The sequence below is a fragment of the Biomphalaria glabrata genome, chromosome 5 (genome assembly GCF_947242115.1).
Source record: "Biomphalaria glabrata chromosome 5, xgBioGlab47.1, whole genome shotgun sequence".
NCBI classification, from domain to species: Eukaryota; Metazoa; Mollusca; class Gastropoda; family Planorbidae; genus Biomphalaria; species Biomphalaria glabrata.
The window spans coordinates 26,204,410-26,223,974 of NC_074715.1; the positions used below are offsets into that span (position 1 = coordinate 26,204,410).

The following is a 19,565-nucleotide window of genomic DNA, read 5'->3' on the forward strand; positions in this document are numbered from 1 at the left end:
CCTTTACATAATGTTGTATTTTTTTAAACGTGTTGGTATTGCATCAAAGTTACTACCAAAGCAAAGAACAATTACTCCCACATCCAGAAAATTTAGAAAAAAAGAGAAATAAAAAGTTAAACATAAAAAGATAGTGAAATAATTATTATAAACCAAGTTACTCGCTGAGAGTAACGACCCACTCACCAGCACTAGCAAAGTTACTTGCTGAGAGTAATGCCACACTGAAAGAGCTAAACATTAACAAAGTTTTTAGGAAGAAAATAATATTATTATTACTACTATTATTATAGTACTAATACCACTATTATAATATTATATTAATATTAAAGTTTTTGTTTCCAGGCAGAAGTAGACAGAATGCAAGACACTGCTCGTCTGTTGAAAGATTATTACAAAGGAATGGATGGACAAGTTCCAGATGTATTGAATCCAGAATATCAACGGCTTCCACTCCTTCAGGTAGCTAGATCAAACTTGTGTAAAGCTTCCAGGTCTACAATTAGACATTATTCACATTGAGCTTAGAGTATAATTCACACCAATATGAACATGTTGAAACAAACAGTTGTACTTTAATAAGAAATTAAATATTATCTTAGGACAGTAATTGTGCTCAATTTAGCATGGTTATCTCATTACAAGTTTATTGAGGCTTACAAAACATAATGAAATACACTATTGAGTGTATGGGCTTATCTGAATCCCTTAGAAACAATAATACTAGTTACATGTTCATCTTAATGTTTTTAGTAATAAATTATTTATCTTATCTTATTTTATAAAATACTTCATTAAAGAAGATAATTACATCCTACGCATGTTCCTAGGTCAATCTAGTCATGTATGTTCATCAATGACCTAAGCTTTGTCAAGTCGTTGGGTTTCCTGGCTGGTTCAGGCAACCCATTCCATGCTCTAATAGCATTAGGGAAGAAGGAGTATTTGCACATATTTGCCCTAGCAATAGGGACAAGAAATTCCATTATGAATGATGTGAGCATTTACAATAATATTTCTATTGATATAGCTAGCCATTGATAGCCATTCAGAACATGATCTGGCAAGCCAGGATAATATAGTTGAGGAAGAGTCTAAATCAATTCGTTCTAGTTCTGCTCATGCCAAATCTCCAAGAGGTAAAAATTATGTAATTAATATTATTATTTTTTGTTAATTTTTTAAGGAAAATAAAGAAAAATATATTTAGTAACTAGACATACCCTATAAACATGCCCATTACGGCCCAGTATCAGTTTTAATTAGGGTTATCCCCCTTTGCCCTAATTGCAGCCCTAAATAGCCCAAATCGCGCCCTAATGGGCGCGCATACCGTTTGCACATTGGCGTCATTAGGTTCCCATAAGGGACCAATACGGGCTACCCTAATCGTGCCAATATCGGCCCAGAATGGGTAAACCCACTTCCGGATTCATTGGGGATTTCCAGAATCGCGCCCTAATCAAGCCCATACTAGCCCCAATGGTTTAGTAACTGAGATTTTCATTGGGGTTTAATTAGGGATAACCCTTATTGTGCCAATATCGGTCCGATGCTGGCCTGAATGGTTTAGTAACTGAAATATTTATTAGGGTTCAATTAGGGATAACCCTTATTGTGCCATTATCGGTCCAATGCTGGCCCTAATGGTTTAGTAATTGAAATATTAATTAGGGTTCAATTAGGGATAACCCTTATTGTGCCAATATCGGTCCGATGCTGGCCCTAATGGTTTAGTAACTGAAATATTTATTAGGGTTCAATTAGGGATATCCCTTATTGTGCCATTATCGGTCCAATGCTGGCCCTAATGGTTTAGTAATTGAAATATTAATTAGGGTTCAATTAGGGATAACCCTTATTGTGCCATTATCGGTCCGATGCTGGCCCTAATGGTTTAGTAACTGAAATATTTATTAGGGCTCAATTAGGTATTATCATGCAAATACTGTCTCCGATGGTTCAGTCATTAAATTTTATTATGGCTTAATTAGGAATAATCTTTGATGTTTTTCAATACTGTAGTTTAAAACAAATTCATTAGTGATTTTTTGTTTATAATGCCCTTTTTGTTCAAATGCAGCTCAATGGTTTAGTATGAGATTTTTAACCTTTTACATAGGTCTACTTTCACACTGATGATTTAGCTCTAGCAATAGAATTATTTGACATAATTGTTTGGAAATTATAATAATTGAATCAGTGCATGATTTCTATATACATCTAGCTATAATGTCAACATATTTATAAAGTAATGGACAAGTTAAATTACATTTTTGGGTTTGAACACTATCAAACAATACAATTTTTGGTAACGTACTATATAAGACTTGCATGCTCTGATCATTTATTCTTAAATCAAACTTACACAATTAACTTTTTTTTATTTTTTATTCATGGAATAATTAACCAACACAAAAGACAAATATAACAGCACAAACAAGATATCAAGACAGCATTTTCATTCAATTCTTAGCATTCTTTACAAGCTGACTTCAAGACTGGTGGCAATAATTCATATTTTGACTTCCATGCAGCAGCTGGAACAAACAAACAAACAAATAAATATTATAGTCATGTAATAAAACTACCTTCAAGCTGTATTAATAATAAAAAGAATCTAACAATTAAACATCAGAAGACCTTACATTTATCTATGTGGACATACTATTTAACGGTTATATTTCCAGCCCTTGATGATAAACGGTGCTCAAAAATTAGGTTGCTTCTAAAGCCTATTAAGCAACACAAAAATTAATGGTATTTCAAAATTTGGAGTTCAATCTTCTCCTTAAATTAAATGTTATGAATTGGTGTCAGCAAATGTGGCACTGGTATTTGACTATGCTAAAAGTGCAATGGCAGACTAGATCGAGCTAGGCTTCAATTCATTCAATATTATATTTTGTCAAATTTATTTATATTAACTTTATCACAGGCTCTTACTAATACAACTATATTCTGTTGTAATTAGAGTTCTATGGTAATTTTAAAAATAAGTTGGCTGAAAAGTTATTCTAGAATTAAAATAAATAATTATCACAGTGAAACTTAAAAAAAACATAACAAAAAAACCCCCCACAACCAGCATATTTCAAAATTAGGATAGCATTTCTTTATTTACATTTAATAAATTCCATCCCATTAACAATTTACTTTCAGAATGCTGATCAGTAATCTAAAAGCAAAATTTAATTCTTACCTTCTTGAGCAGGCTTGCTTATGAAAAGATGAACAGCATCTGTACTGCATGCATAGGTTATTATTAACCTAAAAGATTAATGTCAACTTCCCCTAAAGAAAATGTGGCGATCTGTTAAAAAAAAATAAAAAAAATAAATAAATAAAAACATAAAAAATGTTTAAAGAATGCAAAAAAAAATAATATTACAATAGAGGCAAAACACAAAATGTTTAAGGTAAGGTATACAAGAAGGATTGTTGCTATATAATGACATTAGGTCAAAAACAATTCTATGTAGGCCCTATTTTCATTGTATAAATGTTCATTATAATTTTTTATGCAAATTAATAATGAACTTAAATCTCAGTAAAATTACAAAAAGCTGAAGATATTGCTCTCGAACATTGTTTCACAAGATTAACATTTATTTTACATTTTCTTTATTTAATCGATTTGATCTCATTAAAATTTTCATTTGGTTTAGGGGGATAGGGTGTCACTGATCAGTAATCTTAAAGAAAAATTTATTCTTCGTACCTTTTTGAGCAGGCTTCCTCATGAAAAGATATTGAACAGCATCTGTAGTGCATACATAGACAATTCTTATTGTCAGCTGCCCTTAAAGAAAACTGGCATTCTAAAAAAAAATAAAAATAAAATTACAATAAAGACAAATCCTGAAATGTTTATGGTATGGTGTATAAGAAAAACTGTTGCTATAGCCTAATGATGAGACTCTGTATTTTTTCTTTAACAGTATCCACACAATGAAATTTTAAAAAGCCTAAGCCTTAGCTAAGCCTATAGAATGAATCCTAGATCAAATTGTAGAAAAATGTGTAATATAATAATTAGTATTAAGACCTCTAGATATTCTAGCTGGATCTAAATATAATCTAGATCTATGTCTAGTTTATAGATCTAGAATTTCTAGATCTGTATAGATCTATTTAATTCTATTACATAGAGCCTAGAGTCTTTAAAATTTACAAAAAATAAAATCTAACATATATTGAGTATTGGTGAATAAAGATGTAACGCTACCTGGACCTGGTTATGTGGTATGCACGATGGACTGTTTGGTCGCCTCGTTGGTCTCTGCATGGTCGTCTGGTTCATACCCTGCAACTGCCATCACTTCCCTAAGCTCCTTTGAGGTTTAGACTACCAAGTAGATATCTTCAATTCTGAAGGAACATTTAAAAAAAAAAAAAAAAACAATGTCAATATAGGGCTATAGTCTATAGCAGCTATAGGGTTAGCCGTTAGTGGCGTTAGTCTATTATATATAGGCCCCTAATATAGATATACTTAAATATACTATATATATACATATTTTTCTAGACATATCTCAATATCTGATTTTAAAACCAATATAAACGTTTGATTTTATTTAGATTCTATTTGTATAAATTTAAACATTCTAAACTCTAGACTAGATTTTCAAGATCTGGAGTGTAGGCCTAATATTGTACATTAGTCTCTACAAAGTAAATATCTATATTATAAGATTATAAGTCTATACTATAGGTCTATGACTATAACTAGTTACTAGATCTAGAATTATTTAATCCAAATGACCTATCGCCTATAGTATGAAAAAATTAAAGATTAGTCTGTATTAACAATATATTAATTAAATATTATTCTATATCTACTAAATTTTCTAATAACAACTAGATTTTAGAATCTAGACTATTCTAGACTATCTTTTATTAGATCTAGATCTAAGTTTACTAAGTCTTAGTATATCTTATAAGTCTAGGTCAATTTTTTCTAACCTCAAAATATTTGAATTAGAATAGAACTAAAATCTATATATGAGTATGAGTACTATGAGTATAATAATTATTATATTAATATACCAAAGTGTCCAAAGTCCTAAGTCTAAGTATTAGTTTACAGTTACGTGACTAGATAGGCATATAGACTAGATCTAATATTCTGCCCTAAAAGTTAAAAGGTAGTAGATTTAGATTTAAGATCTAGTAAGTCCTTAACTAAATCTAATTCTATGCTGCAGATGCATTAGCCATTTCATGGCAGAATCTAGATCTAGAATCTATTCTAAATAGTAAATCAGTAAATCTAGTCATAACGCATGAATGTAAATCACTTAAGTTAAGTCTAAGTCGTCTAGATCTAGATTTAATAGGTCTCAAGTCTAGATTAGATATAATATAGACCACTATATATTAATAATATTATATCGTACTAGATCTAGTAGCCTATTACTACTATTAGTAATTAGATCTAGATATTATAATAAAACTAGTCTAGAGAGATCTATAGAATCTCTAGATCTAGATTCTTAGCATTCTAGATTATCTAGATATATCTATAAATCTATTCTAAGTCTAGACCTAATCTACTATCTAGATTAGATTTGTTAGTAGTGTTAGAGTACTTAGAGATTCGTCATCTGATGATGATCTGTGCTTGTGATAGGCTTAAGACTTTAACTTATAAGTTACGACCATTCCAATTGAATTTCCATGGCTGCTGCCATGAGTTGAAGAACATATGCATTGATATCAAGAAGTACAGCTCTTATAATTATTTATAATAGATCTATTATATTAATGAAAGTCTAGATTGACTAGACCTAGACTAGAGTGACTATAGCTCTATAACTTGTAGTATAACTAATAACTTAACAGATTTAGATCTAGATCTAGCTAGCTCTAATTTGATCCACGTGTGTACGCTCTAGAGTGAAGACTGAATAATCCAGTTTGTGCCGAATATCGCGAGCTTAAAAGAAATAAATGCTTCTTTTTCATTGGTCGAAAAAAATGTTAAAATGTATAAAACTTTTTTTTAAAATCTAAATCTAAAAAAAAAAACAACAAAAAAACAAATATGTTCTCCTTTAACTTAAGATTCTATGTGTGATTAAATATTACTAGATATAGATATATTTTTTTAGTGTGCACATTAAAAAATCAGACACACACACACACACACTATTTGATTACGAAAAGTCTGCATTGGGCCCATACGGGTAAAACTTCACTATTCCAGTTAGGGATTTCCCCAATAGAACCCTAATTAATTTAAAAAAAAAATCTTAATATTACTTACAAAAAGGATTCAAAGCAACATTTAGCTTTAAGACGATTAATACTACATTTTAAAACATCATAATATTGTTTTTTATGTTATAATAAAGATTTCATCATGTTGGTTCTGGCGTGATTGGGGAAATCCCACACCGGCACGAAAGCGGAAAGACGTTAACGGCCCAATAACTAAAATCCCACACCGATCCGTTAACGTTTTTATAGGGGCGATTGTAAGTAGGTCAATCTACCCAATGAAACCTTATTACCCCACACCGCGCCAGAATGGTTTCGATGGGGCTTTGTTTATAGGGTATGTTACCCGCGACCCGCGGGTCTTTATTTGCGCATTACTTTCGATATAGTCACTGAGAGTGTTTTGTAAATAATTAAACGAAATAATAATGTAATAAGTAAAGCGAATGTGTCAATGTAAAAATAGTGTGAATGAAGCTATCAAATCAAAATAGCTAATAGGCTTAATTAAATCCATTTTTTTTTCAAATTAAAACATTTGCTTGAAGGCCTACATATATTTGATTAAAATTTGAGATGAATATACTAAATTTTGTATGTTCATGTGTATAAAGTATAAAGTAGATCTTGAGGTAGACGTAGATCTAAATCTACACTAATTTAGAGTTCTGTGCTGCGCATGCGTGAACTTTTTTTCATGAATGAATATAGGCCTATCTCAACACGGCTACGCAGCTTTAGCGAACAGCGAACGAATGTATTAGAAATGCTTTAGAAAAACAAATTTGAATGTTAATTTGATTAAAATATCAAATGAATGGACAATAATTAGTATGTTTATGTGTTAAAGCATAAAACTATGTTTGCGAAAAGAAGTTTTATCATCTTAGAGTTCAGTAAGAGTTTTAGACCTAGGCCTAGGAATAGACTCAGACCTCAGAAGAGAGATGTGTTAATGTGTAACCATTTGGTAATGTCTAATGAAAGAATGTTCGCCAGGAAATCTGTAGATATCAGGAACTAATTTATGTAAAAAATGCTTTTGAATAATCTAGTGGATTGGATTTAGATGTATGTTAAACGTAGCTAATGATCCTTTCACGTTATTTCTCTTTCGCTACGAAAATAAAATTAGTTTTGCGAAAATGGTTTACCCGAAGTCGATACATTCTTATCTATTAAAAACGAAAAGAGCGATAGCTTTGTTAAATAAATGGGATTATAAAGTGAACAATTAAACGAAATAATTTTTAGTACGCGAGTCATGAATGAATATAGATCTAGGCCTATCTCAACTCGGCTTCGCAGCTTTCGTAAACGAATGTAGCTTTAGAAAACCAAATTTGAATGTTTATTTGATCAAAATATGAAATGAATGGACTTTAATTAATATGTTTATGTGTTAAAGTATAAAACTATCTGTGCGAAGAGAAGTTTTATCATCTTAGAGTTGAATTAGAGTTTTAGATCTAGGGATGGGATTATAAAGTAAACAATTAAACGAATTAATATTTAGTACGCGATTCATTACTGAATTGTCTAATGAAAGAATGTTCGTCAGGAAATCTGTAGTCACAGATATAGGGAACTAATTAATGTAAAAAATGCTTTTGAAACACAAAATTGAAGGTTAATTTTATTATATAATGAAATCAATGGATCTTCTTTTGTATTTTCATGTGTCAAAGTAAAAAACTATCTGCGCAAAGTGTATTTCTTAAAATTAGATCTAGGTCTAAATCCTTTCTATCTTTTCTCATGTCAACATTGTAGACATGGCCTAGATCCATAAAATACTATAGCTGTAATAGAGTCGGACAACTTTATTTTTTTTGAGGGTCTTAAGTTTGTTTTAGGGCTACAATACATACACTACGGTCTAAGTTGGTACCCAAGGAACATTCCTGCCTAGTTTTATCAAGATTGGTCAAGCGGTTTTGATGTCTATAAGTAACATACATACATACATACATACATACATACCCCTCACATTCTACTTTATAATATAGATATAGACAATAACAGTAATTATTTTATAATGAATGTTTGGGTTACCATTGTAATAAAGCTAATAACAAATATGTTTTTGATTCTGTAGAGGGCCTTAAGTCTCCAAGATCCAAGTCACCAAGATCTCCTAAAGGTTCAAGGTCATCAAGAGGTGTATCTAGCAAGAAAAATTTAGCAGGAAAAGAAACACCACAGCAAAATAAATCTCCCACTATTTCTGAAGGAATAGGACGAAAAATAATGTATGCTAGCCATCTTTAGAAAATAATTTTTTCTTCATTTCTTTGAAAAAAAAAGATATATTCAACCACACTCAAGGAACAGCCTAAGGTCCACTACTATTTTTAATTTACATAAATGATTTACCAAATTGCATTAGTTCAGGAACAAAAGTCAGATTATTCGCAGACGATTGCATAATGTATAGAACAATAAAAACAACACAAGATACGGAAATTTTACAAAGAGAATTAGATGAATTACAGAAATGGGAATCAAATTGGAGCATGTCTTTCCACCCAGAAAAATGTCAGTTATTAAGAGTAACAAAAAAACTAAAACAAATTAATTCCACTTATCTTATTCATGGTAAACCAGTAACACAGACTAAAAATGCAAAATACATAGGTGTTATAATAAACGAAAAACTGTCATGGGAATCCCCATATTGATGAAACTATAAAAAAAAATTAAACAAAGCATTAGGGTTTATTAAAAGAAATTTCTATAAATCAAGAACATAAAACTAAAATGTTTTTTAACCTTGGTTAGGCCAATAATAGTATATGCATCCTCTGGTTGGGACCCCTAAACTCAAGAAAACATTAAGAAACTGGAGCAGACACAAAATAGAGCAGTGAGATTCATAACAAACGAATATTCACATTTGACTAGAATAACACCTTTAGTAAAATAACTAAATTTAGAAAGTAAAGTAGCAATCATACATAAAACACTGAGCCATAATCTTCAAATACAAAAACAAAATTTAATAAAATACTCAGAAAGACACAGAGATAAAGGCACATTCCTCGTTTCATATGCTAGGACAAATTTGTACAAATGCTCCTTCTTCCCTAGCGCTATTAGAGCATAGAATGGGTTGCCTGAGCTAGCCAGGAAAACCAGTGACTTGGCAGAATTTAGGTAATTGGTTAATATGCATGACTAAATGCTGGCTCGTAGGACGTAATCATTTTCTTTTTTGAAGTAACGTCTGAATTATATAAAATAAGACACTTTCTAAAGTAAGCTTAAAGCTGACATTGGGTTGAGCCTTGTGGCTTAAACAAGCACTTAACTGTCTGAGAACGATTTAGTTTGGATTGCAATTATTTAAAAAAAATATTTCGTCAACTTTGTAAAAAAATTTGAATACATTCCTCAGTATACCTTTGATTCCACGACGTCCTGGAACTACAGAACCAGAGGAAATAAAACTCCAGGCTGCAATCAGTAAATCAAAACAAGATAAAAAAAGTCTTAAAAAATCTTCAGATGAAGCTGTAAGTTCAGAGCTGGATATTCCAATACCAGAGGATCCTGATGAGAAGCTTATTCACACAAGTTGTAGTTCAGCTATTCAAAGTATTACACAAATGGTGAGAATTTCAGTTGTCTGAAACCTAATTTAAAAAATTGTGTTATTGGTGAATGATTTGATTCATTGGCATATTATGACAGTAAAAAGTAAAATTATGCTTTTAAGGACATGAGCAAACTCCTGGATTAAATATTTTGTTGTTAACTATTGATTGGAATTTTCTGAATGGATCTGTCATTGCCAACTTTTAATCTATACACATCAAATGAAGTTGTACCATTGAAACAAAAAATAATTAATAAAAAATATTTTTATGATCACATGGCAGACAGTACAAATATTCAATTGACTAAAAAAGTGCAAATTGTGTAAAAAATTTAGATACGATAAAAAAAGAATTGGCATTTTATCTTATTCGGTATACAAAATTAGACTTCTAGTAAAAAATAATTACATGATTTGTCCTTTTTCTGGAAGACTTGTGAGTTTCAGACATTCCTTTGGGAAACAAAGATTAGTTGGGATTGTAGAGGATGGGGGCTGGTAGAGTTTTAAATCAGACTATTGACTGAAGCACATATCACATAAATAGGTGGCCATCTTTTTTTTGAGAATTAAACACATTTTAAAAGATTTTAAAACATCATTTTTTTAAATATTAAATGACCAAAACAGTTAATCTAGATTCATTGCCATATATAGAAACATACATTCATTGTTACATTAATTTATGAATCTCATTTTTGGGGCTTTCTAAATTAAAATAAATTTATAATTTAGGTCATTAGTGAAGTAAGAGCCATTGAAGAAGAAATAGAGAAAGAAAAAGAGCTGGAGAGAGAGAAGGAAAAAGAAAAAAATAAGCCAGTGAAAGCAGGTAAAAAAGGAAATCGTTCTACCTCTCCCAAGAAAAGTGCAAAGAAAGAAGGAGATAATGCTGGGACGCCTTTACCTGCAGGTTAGTAGGTAAAACATTGCAGTCAATGAAGCAGCACAGCTAATAAATTGTTATGTGCAATCAGTTAGAAGGTCTGCTGCTATTATAGCTTAAAAAACTAGTTTTCTGTACAGGACCACCCCGCAATAATTTTAGTACTATGTACGGGTGCTCCACAAGGTTGTGTACTTTCTCCTGTACTATACACTCTTTACACTAATGACATAAGAAGCATCTATGACTCAGTTAAACTCATTAAATTCGCTGATGATACTGCCATAGTCGGTCTTATTTCAGGAGACAAAACTCAGTATCGAAGCTCGATAGAAGAGTTTATAAACTGGTGCACCGACAACTTTCTAGAACTGAATGTAACAAAAACTAAAGAACTTATAATAGATTTTAGAAAGAAAAAACAAACTATACGTGAACTGCAAATAAACACTACATCTATAGAACAAGTGAAGGCATATAAATATCAAGGCGTTATCATCAACAACAAGCTTTCATGGGAAGACCACCTTGGAACTCTGACAAAGAAAACAGCCCAGCGACTCTTTTTTCTATACAAACTCAATAGTTTTAAACTAAACAAGAAGATCCTTGAGACATTTTACGGCACGACTGTACAAAATCTGCTAACATACGGAATAAGTTGTTGGCAAGGCAACGCCTCATCTAAACTAGAAAACATCATTAAAAAAGCATCAAAAATTACACTCACAACATTACTACATTTAAAGGAACTTTTTGAACAAACATGCCTAAGAAAAATCAAAAAAATCTTGGAAGACAACGGCCACCCGCTCCATCAGAACTACGCCAGGTCGTCGCGAAGTGGGCGACTGCTGTCAATCAAAACAAGAACTGAGCGGTACAAAAACTCGTTCGTACATCACTTGGTCAGACTCTATCACCGCCACTCATTGATCAGGGAACATGAAATGCACCAAGATACCTGTGTGTAGTTGCTGAATGAACTCTTTATGTTGTCTGTTGTATTTATGTGTATTTTTCTGTTGTGTTGTCTTTATGCGAGAAATGAGTCCTTGTAATCACAACAAATTTCCGTAAGGATCAATAAAGCAGTCTTAGTCTTAGTCTTAGTCTTAGTCTTAGATTGCAAGGTTAAGATGTATTAATATGTTCAGGAACATTGTGTGCATCGTCTTTTAAATATATATAAAGGCTTATTATTGGAAATTTATAAAGTGTATTATACAAATTTGTTGTATACATTTGTCAAACCATGGTTATTTCTTCAGTTGGGGGGGGGGGGGGGGATGTTCCTTGTTTAAAAAAATCTATCATTCATTAGTTATTGAGAGAAAAATAATCGCTCTATAAGTTGTATAATGGAGGTATTGTCTTTTAAAAAGTATTTTTTATGTTTATCTTGATAATTAACAGATATTTCTCTAAGTGAAGAAGAGATACAGAAAAAAGCAATAAAGAATAAAGCTAGAGAAGAATATATATTTGCTTTAAAAGAAGAAGGTAAATTATTCAACATTTTATTAGATAATGAGATAATAATTGAGAATTAGTAGTTGTATTGAAACAAAATAATTGTCATTTCAATATTTTCTTTTTTTTTTTTTAAGAAAATGCCACAAAAACACGTCTGAATTTGATACGTCATTTAGCATGTGAAATTTTAAGAGATTTGAAATGTAAATCAGATGAGATCTTTAAAGCTATGAATGATTGGATTGGATCCAAGTTTCTCAAAGAGATGCAAAGGTTAAAAAGAGCATAATTTTATTTGTATTTTCTTTTGAATACTTCATCACATTAAGGACTAAGAACTATGTTATATTTTTTCAATACAAAAAAGAAGTAACTATTGTCTTACTCTATGTTGCAGCATTGACCAGTTGACTGAAGTCATGCGCAATGCCATAGAAACAAAACAAAAGTTGAAGTATGAGCTCTGCATCAGTCAAGAAATGTTTGCTCTTGATGAGGTAGTGTGGCATGCAATTTCAAGAAGGCTCACGCTGGCTTTAATATTACCTTTCAATGACTTGTAAACTAAAGATGTTATATCTTAAGAGAAGATGGTGGGATGTGTGACTGGCAAAAACTACTTGGCTACCTATCAAGGGCGCTCAATTTTGAATCCTGGCTTGAGCAAAGTTGTGTCTCCTGAGCTTTTTAATGGAAGCACTGAAACCTTCTCCCATATACCCCCTTCCCCCACTGGACCACAAAAGAGATTGGACTATAGAGCTCTGAGCATGCTATAAGCATGAAAGTTGTGCTATATAAAAAACAACATAAAAAAAAATATATTTATGTTTTACACATATCCTTAAGTTAATCTAGTTATGCATGTGTATTAGGGACTTAATCTCTGCCAAGTCATTGGTTTCCCTGACTGATTCAGGCATCCCATTCCATGATCTAATGACACTAGGGAATTTGTCCTAGCATTGGGAATAAGAAATGTACCTTTATCTTTGTTGTCTTTTTAAAAGCTTCTGCCCTGAAGTGTTTTTAACTTTAATGATCTATTAATGCTGTTCAGCTATAGTTGGGAATGTGAATATTTGTTAGAAATCTCACAGCTATATTTTATGTCTGTTTTAATTTCTTGAGTTGATGGGTCCCTAACAGAAGACACATATTCTAATATTGGTCTAACCAAGTGTTTTATGTTTTTGTTTTATTTGTAAAATTTCTTTAAATAAACACTAATACTTTGTTTGATTTTTTTAAAAATCTTTTCACTATGAGGATTCCTTTATGTTAACACCTCAATTTCTTTGTATTTTAAGTATTTTTTTTTAATTGTTGAATTAAAACATTTTTCTGTATTGCCTAGCTTTCAAAGATTGTGTTTTTGACATAAACTTTAAATTTTTAATAACATGTTCATTGTTTCATCCTTAGGACTTTAAAGTACTTAAGACACCAACTCCTGAACCACCAGAACCTCCAGTGGAACAAGCTATGGCAGAACATTTCACTGTCACTCAACTAAATACACTTTATGATCATGTGAGCATCATATTTTATAGATTACAGGCGTTACTTCAAAAGAAAAGATAATTATGTCCTAGGTATTTCTTGTGTCAATCTAGTCATGTATATTAATCAATGACTTATCAGTGAATACTTTCTTGCTGCATTGATCAGATAGTTCTTCAATAATTTATTCACATAAAGTGCATTTTCGCTCATAGATCTATATCATAAAAATTAGAGAACTGCTGAAAAACAACCATTTACTACCAATGTCACAGGACTAGTCAAGGTGCACATGTCTAAAACTCACAAGTGGGCTAATGTGAAATCTTAGACAATCTTTTTTATTTGCTTCATTTTTAAAGTGTATCCTAAATATTTCAAGGCATTCTTATTTTTCAGAATAATAATGATTGACATTGCTTTTAGTGTGATGCCTTTTTCTTTTGATCATCCCATGATAGCAATAGACTTAGATATCTTGGACCAGTGCATAATAAACCATAGTAGCTTGAAAGTTGGCAATAGCAAAAGAAAAAGCTTATGAAGCCGACACAGATTATGGTTAGGACATATTCAAATAGAAGCAATGTTAATCCTAACTGGTTAGCTATCTATCAGATTGAAACATGTTACATTAACTTTGTTCCTACTGAAATAAATGACTTTGAATGATGTTAACTATACTTTGTGTGTTCTTGCGTTTTTAAGCTAAAAACTATTGCACCTACTGGCTTCATTTCAAATAAAGCTTTTGCTGAACTTTTTGAAACCCAAGTAATGGTAGCACATGGCATGGCTTGTCTTCCTGTTGCCTGGATGCACTTGACTTCTGCTCAGGTAAGTCATATTGAACTATGTTCTGCATCATATTCTGTCTAATATTAATTTTAATAAAGTGAGTTCCATTACAAATTTTAGTTACCCCCCCCCCCCCCTTTTCCAAGGAAAAGCTGCTATTGTTTTTGTGCTGATTGTTTAGATTTTAAAGAATAGTGTATGGAAAAATAATTGTCTTTATTCTTTAGGTAAAGTTTTTTTTTTTTTTTCTGGTTAATATGTGAATCAAACTCACTATTCCTTTTGTACCTGTGTACCAATTGAAGAATGTTAGTCAAAGATATCCACTTGTCTTGCCAATTTTATTTTTACTTTGTCTGATTGTAGGCATAGTTATTATTTAAGAAATGAGTTCAGCATTTTTTATTAATTAATAGTCTAGCACTTTTGTGTGTTCATTTGCTCTATTGATCTCCTATTTTAGATCACAGAGTTAGGGAACATGCTTTCACTGGACACAGATTATGTTGACTGGCATAAGTTGTTTGTGGCCTTGTGTTATCCAATACCTATGCCTAGCCAACAACAGCTTTTAGATTGCCTGGAGAACTTTAAAATTATGGATCAAAAGTCAACTGGGAAAATAACCAGGGAACAGTGGCATAGGGTAAATAATTCTCTCATTTTAAATACAATTTCATTATCATTTTTTTTAACAGTTTATTTTTGCTTGGTTAGGTCTCTCATCATAATTATTTTGGTATCTTCAAAGTAAAGCCTATTTAATAATTGTACAATTATGTGAGCTAAATGAATTAGGCTTACATCATTCATGCATTTCATTCTATCCAAGAAGCCTTGGATTTTAATGATAATTATGCAGAGATCAAGTACAGACAGCAGAGTTTGGAAAGTTAGCTTTCATGATAAATCCTAAGATTAACTTTGAAAAAGTAAAATCCTGAGAATAAGTAAATAAAGAGACAAAATCTAGAAGAGATAGAGGAATTTATCTTCTTGTAAAATGGTATGTGTTACCAATGACGGACTTGCATCTAAGAAATCAACTATTGAATACAGAGATCAAATCATTGCCAAAGACATATGGATATCATCAAGATAAGACTACTTACTAAAATTTCACCCTTTATTAAAAGTATTATACTTAGTGTTCTCCCTTTATCAAAACCACAATCTGCAACTTGAACTTTAAAAAAAGTTTAATCTTTTGGCCAAACAGTACCATAGAGGACAATGATTCACTAGTTGCAGAAGATAACTGGACTTAATGATCAGATCCTCAACAGATCAACCTCATTGTTTGGAGCACTACAGGGTCAAAGAAATGGCGAGAGATGAAGAGAAACATGTTTAATTCAAAGTCAGAATAAAGCAATTTTTAGATTTTACCTCTAGTTAAAATTAAATAATAATAATAATCTTTATTATCCAAAAGGAAATTTGGGTTTGTCAAATACTTCTAAGAAGCTAAACATAAAGGTAAATGAAAAGCGTGATATCTCAAAAGAGATATGAATCATACAAATGATTATTATAAACATCAGCTCTATAAAGCAATGTAGGTGTGAAGTTTGAATTTACAAGATTTTTAAAAATTAAAATAAATTAAAAAAAAACATATAATTGGATTATAATTCTCTTGCAGATGGACTTATGGTTTCACCAAGAAAGTACTGAAGACTATAACAGGATGACCCAGTTACATAATCTGTTGTTTGAAGTGTTTGCTGATCACAGTAGCTCTATTCCTCTGGTTGACTATGTCAACTTTGTAAGTCCACTACTGTATTTATAGCTGTTGATCCAATCAGACAAATATATCATAAATTATAATTATTTAGATTGTTGTTATTCTCTCAATAATTCATTAAGGCTCTTATAGATATTTAAAATAGATTTATATTAAACTAACATGAATGCACTGGTAATAGCTAAATGAATGAAACACGTTTGTTTGAATTCTTTTTTTTGTCATGACATTAAACACATTAAAAATTAAATATGCAGAACTTAATCTCATTTTTTTTTTTAAGTTTTAGTGTCATGAATGTTATAAATGATCATTGACTTGTTCAAATAGCTGGTGTATTTCTCTGGTAACAGCTGATGTATTTCTCTGCCTCTCTAAATTATCATGAGGGTTTTCTACATGCGCTTAGTGTAGTGTGTGGACATCACATGCCAAGATTAAACCAGCCAGAGCTTTTCCCTCATACTAGCAGCCTGGAAAGACCTCATAGTGTGGCTGACAGGTAAATGTCAAAGTTGACAAACTTTGAATTTACTGTATTTCTTTTTAGCTTATATTGGCTGGCTACATAAATTCTTGAAGAACTAAATTTGTTGTTTTTTTTTAACCAGTCTTCATGAAGACTATAAAGATGAAGAGAAGGGACAGATTGAACCACCAATGTCAGAGGAAGTTATTTCTAGAGAAGCTAATGTTGCTCTGGTCTCAGTGGAAGCTTTGTTCAAGGTACAGAAACAACATTTTCGCTAAAAACTGATGCATTTATATTTCATTGACTAAGTGATGTCAATAATGCTAAGAAAATAATTGATTATATATTAAAAGCTGAGCTCAAATACATTAGTTTTGGGTTTCCAATATTATTTGTAAAACAACAATTCTACATGGAAAAAAAAAGATGCATTTATAAAGAATCTCAATATTTAGGAATGAACTGTCTGAAATAATTTAAATCCCAGCTTCTCTGAGGCTTTCAATTAGACAGCTATAGTAGTTTTATTCTTACCACGTGTTCCACCAGAAGTAGCTAGCTATTAGGCTAATAATTTAATTAAAACTAGAAAGTTGATATTTATGTTTATAAATTCATGTCCTAGGTCTTACATCATGGAGATAATACTAAAGGTGATAGTCACAGATTTACATCAACAGTAGATCCTGAAGATCACACCTCACTTGTAAGTTGTCTTATTTTACCCATATCTAGTTAAGACTTGGTGTAGCCTTAATTAGCCTAATTGTATTCATTCAAGTTATTTAACTTTCCAATTCTATTATAAAATTGATTATAGCTTTGTATCCCAATAGATAGATGGTCTGTTGTGAAAACTGGAATTTAAAAAAATGAGTTTTAAGTGCATTTCATTTCAGTGTATAAACAATGAGACTTCAAAAAATTAATTTGCAAGATAAAAATTGGTATTTGGCAACTCAACATTTTTCTTTTGTTTACCTCTTATCAATTTTTTTTTTTAAGTTGGACTAGTACCAGACATTTAGAATATTTTTTCTCTGTAACAAAATGTCTCAATGAATATAAATGTTACTCATTTTTCTTAGAAATGATGAAGTTTGGTAAAGGGAGATTACTTTAGTAACTGTAGAAGTTTTACTTATATATGTTCACATTCTTGTTTCATATAAACATTTTCAGGAGAAATTAACTTCAGTGTTTCGAGAGTTACATGATGATGGGGAACTGGTTCCAATGAAATACAAAGTGCTGATTGAACACCCATTGATTCAGGATGTTGTTGTTGCTTGTAAACGATTTAAAGCTCTAGTAAGATGATATTGGTATCTTTAACTCTTTGGCTCCACAACAACGCACAGGACATTGATTTTAAAAAAGGGGAAAAAAGTCAGACCAACGCTGGGGGCATCGGCTATTTAAAATTTATTTTTTCATTTTTATTTCTCCAATTCATGTTTTTTATTGCTTAATTTTTTATCTAGAATAGTTTCCCTTTGCTAAACATCCAGAATTTCCTTCATTTAACGTGTTTTTATTTTGTACGAAGTTTGTAAAGAGATGACATTTATTTGTTCTGTGTGCGTGTTTTTTTAACATGGAGCTTCAACCAGGGTCATATAAACTTTGTAGATCTAAATATTTCTTTGATGAGGAAGTATAATAATTCAGATGACAGTGATTTTGTTTCATCTGATGGTGATATTGATAAATCTAATTATATAGTCTAGATCTAGTAAATTAATTTATAGATCTAGAATCTAGGGCTAGGTCTAGTAATGATGAAGTTTATCAGCTGATGAAACAGCTCCACCCCCAGCTAATGTTCAATGTAGATCTAGAACTAGTTTAGCTGTCTCTACATCATCTAGAGCTAAATCTAATCAGATAGAGGTAATCTCTAGATCTATCATCTAGGCACTGAAACAGATCAATTTCAGATTTGTTCCATCAAGAAATTGGGTTGTCAACTTAGACTTAGTCAGCACTGCATCTATTGAGCTGGAATGTTGTTTTTTTTCATTGACAATCACATTGTTGATAGTCTTGTCAGCAAAATAAATAGCTATGCTGACCATAGGATTAAATTGAACACCCCTGCTAGAATAAGATCCATTTTCAGAGAATGGAGACCTATAACTATAAAGAAAGACAGAGTATGTAAACACTGAAACACTGTAGGTCAGGGAGAACGGTTTATGTTTGCGCTGGATGGGAGTCGAACCCACACTTTATATTGACTGCTTCCATGAATATCGCAACTAGAAGGAATATTTATATACTAAGTACATGAAGAACTTAAGAAGAAAATATTATAAATATATATATGCTGTACAGTTGGACTAGTTTTAGGGTAAAAGTTTTTTGTTCCAAGAGTGTTGCTTTTTTTATGGGCGTTTTCATTAAAGTAGTGACATTGGATGATTATTAGTTCCAGTTTATTATTTTTTGCATCTATTGCTGTTTCTTCTATGGTGTTCTGTAAACAAATGGATAAAAATGAGAAAAAAACTTCTTTGAATTCAATTTGAACAATAAATTTCTTGTAACATGCACTTGGATGGATATTTTCAATGTCAGTTGGTGAGTTTTTCATTTTTAATTTTTATATTCAAAGCCCAAAATTACAAAAACAACATGATTTGCAAACTAGAAAACATAAGAAATGGAAAGAGCATCCATTTCTCTTTAATTCTATATCAATTCTATATATTTATTTTCCAATAATAAATAAAAAAGTTATACAAGTTATATCGAAGCAAAGTAGCGCACTCTGAAATGGCGGAAAAATTAATTCCGCCCAAAAGTGGAAAATAATTCCGAAGTAATTCCAGAGCCAAAGAGTTAATATAGAATTATA

General features: G+C 31.2%; 1 protein-coding gene and 1 long non-coding RNA gene across 5 annotated transcripts in view; one reads left to right on the forward strand and one right to left on the reverse strand.

Annotated features, from left to right (window-relative positions):
- LOC106061784 (sperm flagellar protein 2-like) overlaps positions 1-19,565 on the forward strand; it is a 50,624-nt gene that overhangs the window by 29,885 nt on the left and 1,174 nt on the right. For all 3 annotated transcript variants that reach the window (XM_013219986.2, XM_013220004.2, XM_013219995.2), the window contains 16 exons: positions 346-462; positions 1,031-1,139; positions 8,321-8,474; positions 9,620-9,833; positions 10,556-10,733; positions 12,123-12,209; positions 12,317-12,455; positions 12,580-12,679; positions 13,608-13,715; positions 14,394-14,522; positions 14,947-15,129; positions 16,129-16,254; positions 16,587-16,735; positions 16,845-16,959; positions 17,331-17,411; positions 17,888-18,016. In XM_013219986.2, coding sequence (XP_013075440.2) covers positions 346-462; positions 1,031-1,139; positions 8,321-8,474; positions 9,620-9,833; positions 10,556-10,733; positions 12,123-12,209; positions 12,317-12,455; positions 12,580-12,679; positions 13,608-13,715; positions 14,394-14,522; positions 14,947-15,129; positions 16,129-16,254; positions 16,587-16,735; positions 16,845-16,959; positions 17,331-17,411; positions 17,888-18,016 — 2,118 coding nt within the window. The remainder of the gene's footprint in view (positions 1-345; positions 463-1,030; positions 1,140-8,320; positions 8,475-9,619; positions 9,834-10,555; positions 10,734-12,122; positions 12,210-12,316; positions 12,456-12,579; positions 12,680-13,607; positions 13,716-14,393; positions 14,523-14,946; positions 15,130-16,128; positions 16,255-16,586; positions 16,736-16,844; positions 16,960-17,330; positions 17,412-17,887; positions 18,017-19,565) is intronic.
- Positions 2,373-6,010, reverse strand: LOC129926240 (uncharacterized). Of its 2 annotated transcripts, none has more exons than XR_008777865.1 (5): positions 5,843-6,010; positions 4,229-4,371; positions 3,722-3,821; positions 3,203-3,313; positions 2,373-2,540 (listed from the first exon to the last, which is right to left on the reverse strand). It is a non-coding gene; the product is annotated as an uncharacterized LOC129926240 (long non-coding RNA). The 2 variants fall into 2 exon arrangements; XR_008777866.1 differs by lacking the exon at positions 5,843-6,010 and adding an exon at positions 5,592-5,608.